Source organism: Oncorhynchus kisutch, linkage group LG17 (genome assembly GCF_002021735.2).
Source record: "Oncorhynchus kisutch isolate 150728-3 linkage group LG17, Okis_V2, whole genome shotgun sequence".
Taxonomy (NCBI): Eukaryota; Metazoa; Chordata; class Actinopteri; order Salmoniformes; family Salmonidae; genus Oncorhynchus; species Oncorhynchus kisutch.
In genome coordinates this window covers 11343044-11357212 of record NC_034190.2, presented here as the reverse complement: position 1 = coordinate 11357212, position 14169 = coordinate 11343044, and the positions used below count along the sequence as shown (strand labels likewise).

General features: G+C 43.0%; 1 protein-coding gene across 1 annotated transcript in view; it reads right to left on the bottom strand.

Moving 5' to 3' along the window:
* The window catches only part of LOC116354513 (CUB and sushi domain-containing protein 3-like), a 492885-nt gene that overhangs the window by 160106 nt on the left and 318610 nt on the right, over positions 1–14169 (bottom strand). Inside the window, 8 exon segments of the mRNA XM_031795095.1 lie at positions 2550–2738; positions 3116–3325; positions 5023–5139; positions 8599–8668; positions 10292–10410; positions 10558–10662; positions 12118–12214; positions 12699–12823. Of these exon segments, the coding sequence (XP_031650955.1) occupies positions 2550–2738; positions 3116–3325; positions 5023–5139; positions 8599–8668; positions 10292–10410; positions 10558–10662; positions 12118–12214; positions 12699–12823 (1032 nt within the window).

Below are 14169 nucleotides of genomic sequence, written 5' to 3'. Positions count from 1 at the left end.
CAAACACAGAGGAGAGGGATAGGTGATGTTACCACAAACACAGAGGAGAGGGCTAGGTGATGTTACCACAAACACAGAGTAGAGGGCTAGGTGATGTTACCACAAACACAGAGGAGAGGGCTAGGTGATGTTACCACAAACACAGAGGAGAGGGCTAGGTGATGTTACCACAAACACAGAGGAGAGGGCTAGGTGATGTTACCACAAACACAGAGGAGAGGGTTAGGTGATGTTACCACAAACACAGAGGAGAGGGCTAGGTGATGTTACCACAAACACAGAGTAGAGGGCTAGGTGATGTTACCACAAACACAGAGGAGAGGGTTAGGTGATGTTACCACAAACACAGAGGAGAGGGCTAGGTGATGTTACCACAAACACAGAGGAGAGTGTTGGTGATGTTACCACAAACACAGAGTAGAGGGCTAGGTGATGTTACCACAAACACAGAGGAGAGGGCTAGGTGATGTTACCACAAACACAGAGGAGAGGGCTAGGTGATGTTACCACAAACACAGAGGAGAGGGCTAGGTGATTTTACCACAAACACAGAGGAGAGGGCTAGGTGATGTTACCACCACACAGTGCTACAGAGGAGAGGGGAGATGTGGTCAGGTTAGGTGATGTTACCATAAACACAGAGGAGAGGGCTAGGTGATGTTACCACAAACACAGAGGAGAGGGCTAGGTGATGTTACCACAAACACAGAGGAGAGGGCTAGGTGATGTTACCACAAACACAGAGGAGAGGGCTAGGTGATGTTACCACAAACAGAGAGGGCTAGGTGATGTTACCACAAACACAGAGGAGAGGGCTAGGTGATGTTACCACAAACACAGAGGAGAGGGTTAGGTGATGTTACCACAAACACAGAGGAGAGGGCTAGGTGATGTTACCACAAACACAGAGGAGAGGGCTAGGTGATGTTACCACAAACACAGAGGAGAGGGATAGGTGATGTTACCACAAACACAGAGGAGAGGGCTAGGTGATGTTACCACAAACACAGAGGAGAGGGCTAGGTGATGTTACCACAAACACAGATGAGAGGCTTATGTGATGTTACCACAAACACAGAGGAGAGGGCTAGGTGATGTTACCACAAACACAGAGGAGAGGGCTAGGTGATGTTACCACAAACACAGAGGAGAGGGCTAGGTGATGTTACCACAAACACAGAGGAGAGGGCTAGGTGATGTTACCACAACACAGAGGAGAGGGCTAGGTGATGTTACCACAAACACAGAGGAGAGGGCTATATGATGTTACCACAAATACAGAGGAGAGGGCTAGGTGATGTTACCACAAACACAGAGGAGAGGGCTAGATGATGTTACCACAAACACAGAGGAGAGGGCTAGGTGATGTTACCACAAATGAGAGGGCTAGGTGATGTTACCACAAACACAGAGCGGAGGGCTAGGTGATGTTACCACAAACACAAAGTAGAGGGCTAGGTGATGTTACCACAAACACAGAGAAGAGGGCTAGGTGATGTTACCACAAAGTAGAGGGCTAGGTGATGTTACCACAAACACAGTGGAGAGGGCTAGGTGATGTTACCACAAAGTAGAGGGCTAGGTGATGTTACCACAAACACAGTGGAGAGGGATAGGTGATGTTACCACAGAGGAGAGGGCTAGGTGATGTTACCACAAACACAGTGGAGAGGGCTAGGTGATGTTACCACAAACACAGAGGAGAGGGCTAGGTGATGTTACCACAAACACAGAGGAGAGGGCTAGGTGATGTTACCACAAACACAGAGGAGAGGGCTAGGTGATGTGACCACAAACACAGAGGAGAGGGCTATATGACGTTACCACAAACACAGAGGAGAGGGCTAGGTGATGTTACCACAAACACAGAGGAGAGGGCTAGGTGATGTTACCACAAACACAGAGGAGAGGGCTAGGTGATGTTACCACAAACACAGAGGAGAGGGCTAGGTGATGTGACCACAAACACAGAGAAGAGGGCTAGGTGATGTTACCACAAAGTAGAGGGCTAGGTGATGTTACCACAAACACAGTGGAGAGGGCTAGGTGATGTTACCACAAACACAGTGGAGAGGGCTAGGTGATGTTACCACAAACACAGAGGAGAGGGCTAGGTGATGTTACCACAAACACAGAGGAGAGGGCTAGGTGATGTTACCACAAACACAGAGGAGAGGGCTAGGTGATGTTACCACAAACACAGAGGAGAGGGCTAGGTGATGTTACCACAAACACAAAGGAGAGGGCTAGGTGATGTTACCACAAACACAGAGGAGAAGGAAGACATGGTCAGGTTAGAGATCTTTCCAGGCTACACTGAATGAGCAACAAGGCACAGCAGTAAAAGTCATGGTAATCGCCACTTCTTAGTAATATGTTATAATACTACAGCAGTCTAATAGTGATAGCAGTGGATGCCATTGGAGTAGTAGGATATTTTAAGTTGTAGTAGTGGATGTTAAGGTCCACGAAACGCCCACTGCTGCCCTCTAGGTGCAACATCAATGTGCTACCATACAGATCATATCTATTCCTCTGTTCATAGTTACCTTCACAGCGAGGTACCGGGTGGTTCCAGTTGCGGCTGATTCCGTGCAGACAGGTGAGAGAGGCCTCTCCGATGAGGGAGTAGCCAGGCAGACACTCGAAGGACACAGTGAGGCCCACACTGAAGTCACTGCCGATCACGATGCCATTACGAAAAGGACGAGGGTCGGGACAACTCTGTAGCTGATAGGCTGAAAATCAGGAAGTAGCCGATCATTTAAATAAACATTGACTGAAAATACATAAGAAAATGACGCAAACATGAAAATGAATACATAAAATGTAGACATCATATCTAGGATACTGAAAGAGATTACCCAGACTAACATTATGACAAATAAAAGAACATATAATTGAGTTGAGTGAAATCACAAGCCCTTTTTGAGTTCTCCTCTCCCACACATTCTACTGACTAACTCTGTAGTCTACACTGTCGGCATAGGTTCCAATCCGGCCTACGGTCCTATGACACAACATATATCTTTCTCAGTGTCATCCTCTTTCTATCTATCTGTTCAATAATTTTTTTCAATATTTGTTTTCCAAAACAAACAAACTCTATCCTCACCCTGGTAAGTCATCTGGAAACCTGGCTTGTTCTGGGAGTAGTCGCTGTGGAAGAAGAGGCTAGTCTGGTGAGTGGTGCTGAACAGGGACTTGGGGACATGTGGTCCACTGAACCTGTCAATCACTGTGCCCGTCTCCAGCGTTCCACTCCGAATCTCCAGGTAGTCATGAATGGCCTCCGTGGAGAAGTTGAGGAACTGCAGGTGGATTCCTGAAAAAAACAACAGGTGGATTAAAAACACACTGGTCAGTCCATGAGTTTCTGTTGTAAAGAATAGACCATGATCTTACTCATCTACCCATTACTTCAGAAGGCGGGTTAATCCCAGAACCAACTGAAGTAGAACACTGTACCTCTACCACAACAAACATCACAAGAGATTACAGGTTAGTTGACTGAGAGCAGATACTCATTGGTACATAAAAAGAGTTGCCAAGGAGAGGAGCAACTAGATGTCACAATATATTCAAGCTACCGTAAAGGAGAATGATATACCGGTAACGAGGTTAATGATAATAACAATAATGATATATGCCAGTTAGCAGACATTTTTATCTAAAGGGACTTCCAGTCATGTGTTTCCATGCCTGTGCTATTTAGACCTCAAAATCAAACATCATTACCCCTACATTTGGACCCTAGTGCACTAGCGTCAAAGGGTTCTTCAGTTGTCCCCACAGGAGGACCCTTTGAAGAACCCTTTTTGGTTCCAGGTAGAACCCTTTTGAGTTCCATGTAGAACCCTTTCCATAGAAGGTTCTATATGGAAGCAAAAAGAGTTCTATCTGGAACTTAAAAGGGTTCTGCTATGTGGACAGTAAAGAATCCTTTGGAATCCTTTTTTGTAAGAGTGTATTCTATGTCTTTACCCTACTGCCTGTAAACCAGGATGCTGTTCTGTTGACTTGAAGACTGGTTAAGCATTTACATCACTGTTGGTGTTCCCTGTTTCCACGTCTCTGCTCTTTATGCCTATAAATCAAGGATAATTCCTGCTACAGCTCCTAACATACACAAGTCTGACACTTCACTGCTATATCTAGGGCCCCTTCCCACTAGCTGTGTTTTAACTGAAACAAGACATACACTTCCTCGTATGACAATGTGCTACTGTGGCTTGTCCACGGCAGCGAGGTGATGTACCAAAGCCAATAGGTAGTTTGACAGTGTGTGTGTGTGTGCGTGTGTGTGCTTAGCCACAATAACTGTCAGTGTGTTCCCGTACCAAAGCCAATAGGTAGTTTGACAGTGTGTGTGTGTGCGTGTGTGTGCTTAGCCACAATGACTGTCAGTGTGTTTCCGTACCGAAGCCAATAGGTAGTTTGACAGTGTGTGTGTGTGTGTGCTTAGCCACAATGACTGTCAGTGTGTTCCCGTACCAAAGCCAATAGGTAGTTTGACAGTGTGTGTGTGCGTGTGTGTGCTTAGCCACAATGACTGTCAGTGTGTTCCCGTACCGAAGCCGATGGGTAGTATGACAGTGTGTGTGTGTGTGCGAGGAATGACTGTCAGTGTGTTCCCGTACCAAAGCCAATAGGTAGTTTGACAGTGTGTGTGTGTGCGTGTGTGTGCGTGTAGCCACAATGACTGTCAGTGTGTTCCCGTACCAAAGCCAATAGGTAGTTTGACAGTGTGTGTGTGTGTGCATGTAGCCACAATGACTGTCAGTGTGTTCCCGTACCGAAGCCAATAGGTAGTTTGACAGTGTGTGTGTGTGTGTGTGTGTGCGTGTAGCCACAATGACTGTCAGTGTGGTCCCGTACCAAAGCCAATAGGTAGTTTGACAGTGTGTGTGTGTGCGTGTAGCCACAATGACTGTCAGTGTGTTCCCGTACCAAAGCCAATAGGTAGTTTGACAGTGTGTGTGTGTGCGTGTAGCCACAATGACTGTCAGTGTGTTCCCGTACCGAAGCCGATGGGTAGTATGACAGTCCAAGTGCAGTCTAATCCACTGGGGTAGTTTCCAGGGAATCCAGGGCTCAGAATGACACCGCTGACATCAGTCATGGACACACCACACTGGGCTGCGGAGACAATCCCACTCACACAGGTTAAAGAATGAATCATAGAATAACATACAAATAGAATGACACTTTTTAGACTAGAGTATCATAAAATAACTTCTTTATTAGTCCATCAGAGACAAACATGTTTTTATGTGTATCTATAGCTGCAGCCTTGTAAAAGCAGAGGTTTGTCTTGATTTACACCTCTAGACAGTGTGAATGGGTATCGACGCCACCAGCTGTGCTAGTTTAGTACATTAGTATTGACATCCCTTCCTTTCCAACTGTGTATTGTAGGATCAGTGCTTCAGATCAACTCACTCCTGTACAGATACACCTAGAAAAAAATTACTATCTAGAACCTAAAAGAGTTTCAAATGGGTTCTTTGGCTGTCCCCATAGGATAACCCTTTGAAGAACCCTTTTTGGTTCCAGGTAGAACCCGTTTGAGTGGCATGTAGAGCCCTTTCCACAGAATGTTCTACATAGAACCCAAAAGAGTTCTACCTGGAACAAAAAAGGGTTCTCCTATGGGGACAGTTGAAGAACCCCTTTGAACCCCCTTTTTTCTAAGAGTGTACTAGCATAGCCTCCTTCTCTCTCAGCAGGTCAGCCAGTCTGAGGTAAGTCTTAAACTGCAATATGTTTAAAAATACATCTATGATACAGTTTGCCAGGAAAGAGCAGCCTCCTGTGAACGTGACAGACACACTAACGGTTAAAATGTATGAATACTCTATCTACCCCATGTCTCGTTGTGTCCCCTGTGTTAAATAGGCTCCCTATCATTGAGTCAGAAGGAGAGGTATCGGTATCCTCAGCTTTGATCCTGGATAAAGAGTAGCCTAAAGAAATGGTAACAGAGCCCTTGTTAAAGCTGCAAAATGTAACGTTTTGGGTGACCTGACCAAATAGTTATAGATCTGTCAATCTCATTGAACGCAAGTCTAAGAAGTGGTAGATATGTTCTATTTGCACTATTTCTACGCTTCCCTTTCTTCAGCTTAGTTTTTGCATCTTTTACTTTCGGTTTTGTACACCAGCTTCAAACAGTGGTTTAGATGGTACAACAATTATTTTCTCTAGGGTTTGCTTGTTGTGTCACATATACTTCAATTAGGAGCACTAATAGAATTTTAGCAACCAGGAAATGGTAGCGCGATATCTGCATATTTCCCCTTTAAGTGAAAAGAAAATAGCCTTTTGTGTGCTAAAAGGCAAAAACCTGCTCCCTACCTTTAGTTATGGTGTCAGAGCTTTAGAAAGCAAAAGTACAAAAACTCAATGATTTGGGATCATTTTTTTTTTCACCACTTAGGAGAGTCCAAGTTATTGTCTCTTCTTCACAGCTATTGTGTGTCAGAAAAAAAGGTAATTATGTTAGATAAAGTGAGAATAAAATGAAGATTAAACAACATCAAAAACCCATTCGTGTTTAAACCCATCCGACCTGAAAGGTTATAGGTGAGTTGAGTTGACTGTAAATAAAGAGTTGAGTCGACTGTAAATAAAGAGTTGAGTCGACTGTAAATAAAGAGTTGAGTCGACTGTAAATAAAGAGTTGAGCCGACTGTAAATAAAGAGTTGAGTCGACTGTAAATAAAGAGTTGAGTCGACTGTAAATAAAGAGTTGAGTCGACTGTAATAAGAGTTGAGCCGACTGTAAATAAAGAGTTGAGCCGACTGTAAATAAAGAGTTGAGCCGACTGTAAATAAAGAGTTGAGCCGACTGTAAATAAAGAGTTGAGCCGACTGTAAATAAAGAGTTGAGTCGACTGTAAATAAAGAGTTGAGTCGACTCTGAATAAAGAGTTGAGTCGACTCTGAATAAAGAGTTGAGTCGACTCTGAATAAAGAGTTGAGTCGACTCTGAATAAAGAGTTGAGTCGACTCTGAATAAAGAGTTGAGTCGACTCTGAATAAAGAGTTGGGCAAACTGTGAAGAAAATAAAAGTTGAGCCGACAGAACAAATGTGAAAGCAAGAGATAAACAATGTGGCCTTGATCAGTCTACGGTTGAACTTTAGAGTTCCTAACACTGAGGCCCAGAGTCCCAAGAGGAACCTTCTAGTGCCGCATCGCCTTCCAACATCTGTGGCAGTGGGGGAGGCATAGTGGGAGGTTAGGGGGGTAAACTTCTGGCACATCAAAACACAGCCTCAATATTAGGAAGGCGTTCCTAATGTGTTGTACACTCAGTGAAATAGGTTCTTAAAGGGTAAAGACAGGCAAGAGACTAACAAGGAATGTGTCTGTCTCTTGGAATCATTAAAACTTGTTTTTCAACCACTCCACAAATATGATGCCAAGGCCCCCCCCCTGGCATCATCAGGCTCATTATTTGGTTTCAAATGTTACTGTTAATGAACAAATCTACCAGATCCATCATCTGTCTCAGTGAGTTAATGTACATGGACAGAATATACAGTTGAAGTTGGAAGTTTACATACTCCTTAGCCAAATACATTTAAACTACGTTTTTCACAATTCCTGACATTTAATCCCAGTAAAAATTCCCTGTTTTAGGTCAGTTAGAGTCACCACTGTATTTAAATAATATTATATGTCACAATAATAGTAGAGATAATGATTTATTTCAGCTTTTATTTATTTTATCACATTCCCAGTGGGTTAGAAGTTTACATACACTCAATGAGTATTTGGTAGCATTGCCTTTAAAATGGTTTAACTTGGGTCAAATGTTTCAGGTAGCTTTCCACAAACTTACCACAATAAGTTGGGTGAACTGTGGCCCATTCCTCCTGACAGAGCTGGTGTAATTGAGTCAGGTTTGTAGGCCTCCTTGCTCGCACATGCTTTTGCAGTGCTGCCCAAACATTTTCTATAGGATTGAGGTCAGGGCAATGTGATGGCCACTCCAATACCTTGACTTTGTTGTCCTTAAGCCATTTTGCCACAACTTTGGAAGTATGTTTGGGATCATTGTCCATTTGGAAGACCCATTGGCGACTAAGCTTTAACTTCCTGACTGATGTCTTGAGATGTTGCTTCAATATATCCACATCATTTTCTGCCTCATGATGGCATCTATTTTGTGAACTATAGTTTGTTAACAAGAAATTTGTGGAGTGGTTGAAAAACAAGTTTTAATGATTCCAAACTAAGTGTATGTAAACTTCCAACTTCAACTGTATATATATATATATATATATATATATATTGTATATAAAAGTAGATGTGGGCCCTGGCAGTTTATTTGGGGACATTTTTCATTAAAACATGTCTGTAAGCAGGTGGAGTGTCAAATATCAACTTTGGTTGTTCAGGATATACAGCTGACCTGAGATGAAACAGTTGTCCCCCGAGACTAACAGCCAACTCTGAAAATGTTGAAATTGTACTTTTTATGCTGGGTATCGAGACTCTATGACAGTCACACATTTACATTACAGAGGAACTGAACATCTCTATGAGATGTTTACACATACTGATGTCACAGCAACGTTATCAACATACCAAGACAGAGTGGGACTGGGTAGTTCCATCTCCGGACTGGTCCTGGCATACAGGTTATATGGGCATTACCCTGGTGAAGAAAAATAGGTATTAATTAACAAGCATTATGTTGTTATGTTGCACATTCCCTAGTAATCCATGCTTTGGAACATTAGAACACTGAACAATATTTAAAATGGCTACTAAGATGAACAGACAGAGATACTAGATCAAATGAACAGAGATAGATATAGATATGGAGAAAAAAATATATATAGATAGAGATATGGATCAAATATAGAGATATAGAGGTATGGATCAAATATAGAGATATAGAGGTATGGATAAAATATAGAGATATAGGTAGAGATATGAAGTAAAACAAAACTTGATATAGAGATGCATTTATTTATTTTATATAACCTTTATTTAAACAGGGAGTCACATTGAGATAATCATCTACTTTACAAGAGCCCTGTATACATTACAATAAAATCAGCTTCATAAAACACACACATATATGTTTATAAAACAATAGAATTCAGCACACAATAACAAAATAAACATATTTATTAAAAGCAACTACATAAAAGTCCTCAATTGCTGTTGAAAGCAGAGGACCAAGGTGCAGAGTGGTGAGCGTACATTTCCGTTTATTAAACAAAATGACGCCGAACAAAACAAATAACACGACAAAAACAAACCGTGAAGCTCAAAGGCTATGTGCCCGAAACAAAATCAACTTCCCGCAAAGATAGTCCCAATCAGAGACAACGATAGACAGCTGTCCCTGATTGAGAACCATACCCGGCCAAAACATAGAAACACCAAATCATAGAAAACGAAACATAGAATGCCCACCCCAAATCACACCCTGACCAAACCAAACATAGACATTAAAAGGCTCTCTGCGGTCAGGGCGTGACACTCAATCAATCATGGAAACTGCCTGAGTGGCACCAGCACATGTAACTGCAGTGAACTCTGCAGATTGTTCCACACTAGAGGCAAACATTTTTTTTTTAAACGGAGACCTTCCCAAATATGTGGAGGCTGAAGGGATCTCTAGTGTTATCCATTCATGAGAATGGGTTTTAATTAATGAAGATAAAGATGGAGAGAATGATCTCTTTCCTGCAGAGAGAATGATATCTTACCTGCAAAGAGAATGATATCTTACCTGCAAAGAGAATGATATCTTACCTGCAAAGAGAATGATATCTTACCTGCAGAGAGAATGATCTCTTACCTGCAGAGAGAATGATCTCATACCTGCAGAGAGAATGATCTCTTACATGCAGAGAAAATGATCTCTTACTTGCAGAGAATATGATGCAGAGAGAATGGTCTCTTACCTGCAGAGAGAATGATATCTTACCTGCAGAGAGAATGATGCAGAGAGTATGATATCTTACCTGCAGAGAGAATGAATTCTTACCTGCAGAGAGTATGATCTCTTACCTGCATACATAATGATATCTTACCAGCAGAGAGAAAGATCTCTTACCTGCAGAGAGAAAGATCTCTTACCTGCAGAGAGAATGATCTCTTACCTGCAGAGAGAATGATCTCTTACCTGCAGAGAGAATGATCTCTTACCTGCAGAGAGAATGATCTCTTACCTGCAGAGAGAATGATCTCTTACCTGCAGAGAGAATGATCTCTTACCTGCAGAGAGAATGATCTCTTACCTGCAGAGAGAATGATCTCTTACCTGCAGAGAGTAGCCTGGTTCACACTGGAACAGCACCACGTCTCCAACCATGAAGCGCTCTCCAACCCTGATGCCATAGTTGGGGGTCTGTGGCTCTGGACAGGACTCCAGACCTATGGCTGTGGAGAATGGGTAAAGTTAATTTAAACAAGTCAGTTGTTGTCACAATGTGGCACACACACACACACACACACACACACACACACACACACACACACACACACACACACACACACACATCATAAAGCCATCTAATGACAGATCACCTGTGTACTCCAGATGGAAGCCAGCAGCAGACACACTGATGTCTGAACTGAAACTCAGGTACAGGTTGTTGGATGTGCTGTTGAGCAACTGAGGGATGGTGGTGCCTTGGAAGACAGAGAGAGAGAGAGAGAGAGAGAGAACATAAGACAAGAGTTCTCATCCTGTTGTCCTTCCATAAATACACATTTTCCCATAAAGAGAAATCATTGTGGGAAATCAATGTTTGAAGGGCACACAGTATGAACAGGTGGTTGATTTGTGAATGATCCTTTTGCTTGTGTTTCATACCCTTCAGACAATACCCTCCATGGTAATGTGCTGGACATGGACATGAAACGCCAAAAACGCTAATATCAGGCATATTGAGTTCATTTAGTTTTGGATTTTTGTGTATCGTTGTGTATTGTTTGATACTAGTGCACTGTTGGAGCCAGGAACACAAGCATTTCACTACACCAGCAATAACATCTGATAAATATGTGTATGCGACCAATAAAATGTGATTTGATTTTGATTTGACAGTTTACAGAATAAGGAAACCATATGCCATTTTTTTTTTGGGGGGGGGGGGGGGGGTGCACTAAATAAACAGTAGCAACTCTTACATGAAGGTATAAACAGACGTCTCCTCAGGTAGTTACAGCACTTGGACAGCTGTAATCATGACAGATACCGTGTCTCTGCTCCTGCCTCCATTCTCCTGATACCGAGCTCATTCCCTCTCCAACACCCTATTGTTCCAACCTTTGTACAAGTGTTGGAACAAGTCAGCATCTATATCTATATGACCTGGCTGAGAACTCCACAGTGTGGTGTGGTCCTGTCATTCAAGCCTTAGCAGGGGACTCAGATACCCAGTGGAACTTCCTAATTACTGTCCACCCCTACAACCTCCGTACACCCACCTCCCTCTCTCTATCCCCCATGGAGCCTGTGTTGACCCGCTGGGCCTCAGTGACAGACATGCTAACGAGGCCAGAGCGCGGCCTATGCTGGGGCCCTGTAGATGCTCATCAGCCAGGGTATTGTTTACTACAAAGCGGCTACAGAAATCAGCGGGGAAGAGCTCCCTTGATAGGCCTGGCAGTAATTGATCTGTAGCACACAGCCAGGGGAGACACATTGAACCACATGTGTTCCGACTGCTAGAATTATATGATCGTGGTCGTGGACACAGGAAGGTGTTCGTTGTGAGGGAAAATAACTTTGTGGAGGGGACCGTGGATCTGTCTCCCTCCGTTAGTATATCCATCACACATGATATCTCAGACAGCACTGACCTGATTTTGACAAAACTTGGGTAAATGATGTGTCTTGCCATAGAGACCCGGCATATACAAAACAACACTGATTGGCCCATGTCAGGAGTTATAATAATGAAGTGAAATGTGTTAGTAACAGGCATCATTTGTGGGGGAATACATGTTTCATGTAATACATGAAACTATGTTTCCATGAAACATAGTTGATGAGCAAATTAGGATGACGTAACAGATATTATCACAAATAAGTGAAGGCACCACAAGTGGTCGATTATTGATCCATGAGCTAAAGATTACCTGAGTAGCTGCCCAGTCTTGGAGCGTGGTTGTCACCTCCGTCATAGAAGTCCAGAGAGTCCCAGTTGTGTTCGGAAGCAAAGCTCACCACCTGGATCTGAGGCAAGGAGTTAGGACTCAGACCTTTTTCACACTACTGAACCGACCCAAACTGTACTCACTAATGCCTGATTCACACAGTACTATACTGGCTTGCATGGTCCTTTCCAGCATTGTTTTCAGCAGGCCGGCGCAGTACAGTATAGTACGGCACTGCTCAGTTTGGTTCGGCTCAGTTGTGTGAGACAGAGAAAGATAACTGCCATACAGAAACAGACAATTCGTCACCACTTGAAAACCTTTGAAATATTCCAACTTAGTAAATGAACACTGTAGTACTGTAGATAATATTCAATGGAAAGAGAAAGACGAGACTTCAGGTCCAAAACACAGTGCCCACTTACAGTAAACATCTACCCTTTAAATAATTATTAAGATATTCAGTATTCCCTTTATTGAAGTTTAACTTCTGGTACTGCGATACTCTGAAATCACAAACATATTCTTCCATGGTTCTTCAAGAACAGAACAGGCTCTCTTACTTGGATACCAGCGCCCTCGGGCACCGAAACCTTCCAGACACAGTTCTGATTGTTGTCATAAGGCTCAGGGTAACCAGGGGACAGGATGGTCCCTCTGCGTGCCGTCAGGGTCCCTCCACACGGCACTAAGGGGACACAGTCAGGCAGAGAGGGGACATACGTTAACAGAGCCACATGTATGTCCTAATATTTTACCTTTATTTAACTAGGCAGTTAAGAACAAATTCTTATTTTCAATGACGGCCTAGGAACAGTGGGTTAACTGCCTGTTCAGGGGCAGAACGACAGATTTGTACCTTGTCAGCTCGGGTGTTTGAACTTGCAACCTTCCGGTTACTAGTCCAACGCTCTAACCACTAGGCTATGTACAGGTGCCTGCACTTTTACAGTTTTCATGTTGTTATTATTCAGATTCAGCACTGCTAATCTGAGCCACTTTCTGAATACGGGCCCTGGTTCCCTCAGTATCGACGGGTTAGATGACAACGTCAAGAAAACAATGCTTCAATGGGGCAGAAGGTCGTGTGTTGTTGTGAGTCTGTATGGCCAGACATCTAGCACCAGGGACAAGAAGTTTCCATGTGGGGAATCGTAGGTGGCTCGTTTCAGCTCAATTTTGCTCTTGATACCATGTCTTGTTTCGAGGTGTTTTGACTGGTCAGGTCTATGCTAACGTGTCAAAAATGTGCTAACTAGCTAACCAACAACTGTAACAATGTATTTGAGAGACAACAAGTGCAAATGTATTGGAGACAAAATGTAGTTTACATGTTGTCAATAATCTAAGCCAAACCCGTCTGTTTAGTCCCATTGGTTTTGTAGCTAAACAACCAATATGTCTACAGACAGAGATATCACTATATATGTCTGACTTAATAGTGAAGCTTCAGTGAAGCCTCAGCAAATAGAAGATAGAAAATAGAAGATCATTTGACTTACACAGACTAAAAGCATGTTGGACAATGTTGGACAATGTTGGACAAGTAACGGTTAATCACATCTTGGATAAAGACATTCTTTGCAGTGACAGACAGTGATTATAGAACGAGTAAGCAGTGGTAAAATAATGTAATACCTCACGTTGACCCATCGGAAAAGTCCAAGTTTCGACGCTTATTGTCTTCGAGGCATACCTGTTCATTCTTATCAGCCTCATACACACATCCCATCCCACCATGTGCCTATGATTCAATTAAACTTGATTTAAAAAGGGACAATGAGGCATATAAACGTCTGCCTCTGCGGTGAAAGACGTGACATTATAACCGTTTCTCCCAAGAGAGAGAGGCTAGGTTAAGCAATTTCCCCGTTTGCAGAAGGCCTGCCAAGTATTGTCTTCAAAACTGCGAGAGGAGGGAGAGAGGTGGGAAAGTAGAGAGCTGTCAATAGCACAAGCTGGTATCTAATGCTGCCAGAACAGTTTTTTTCTCCCCTGATCAGATGCTCAGATCCGATGATGATGCTATCTGTG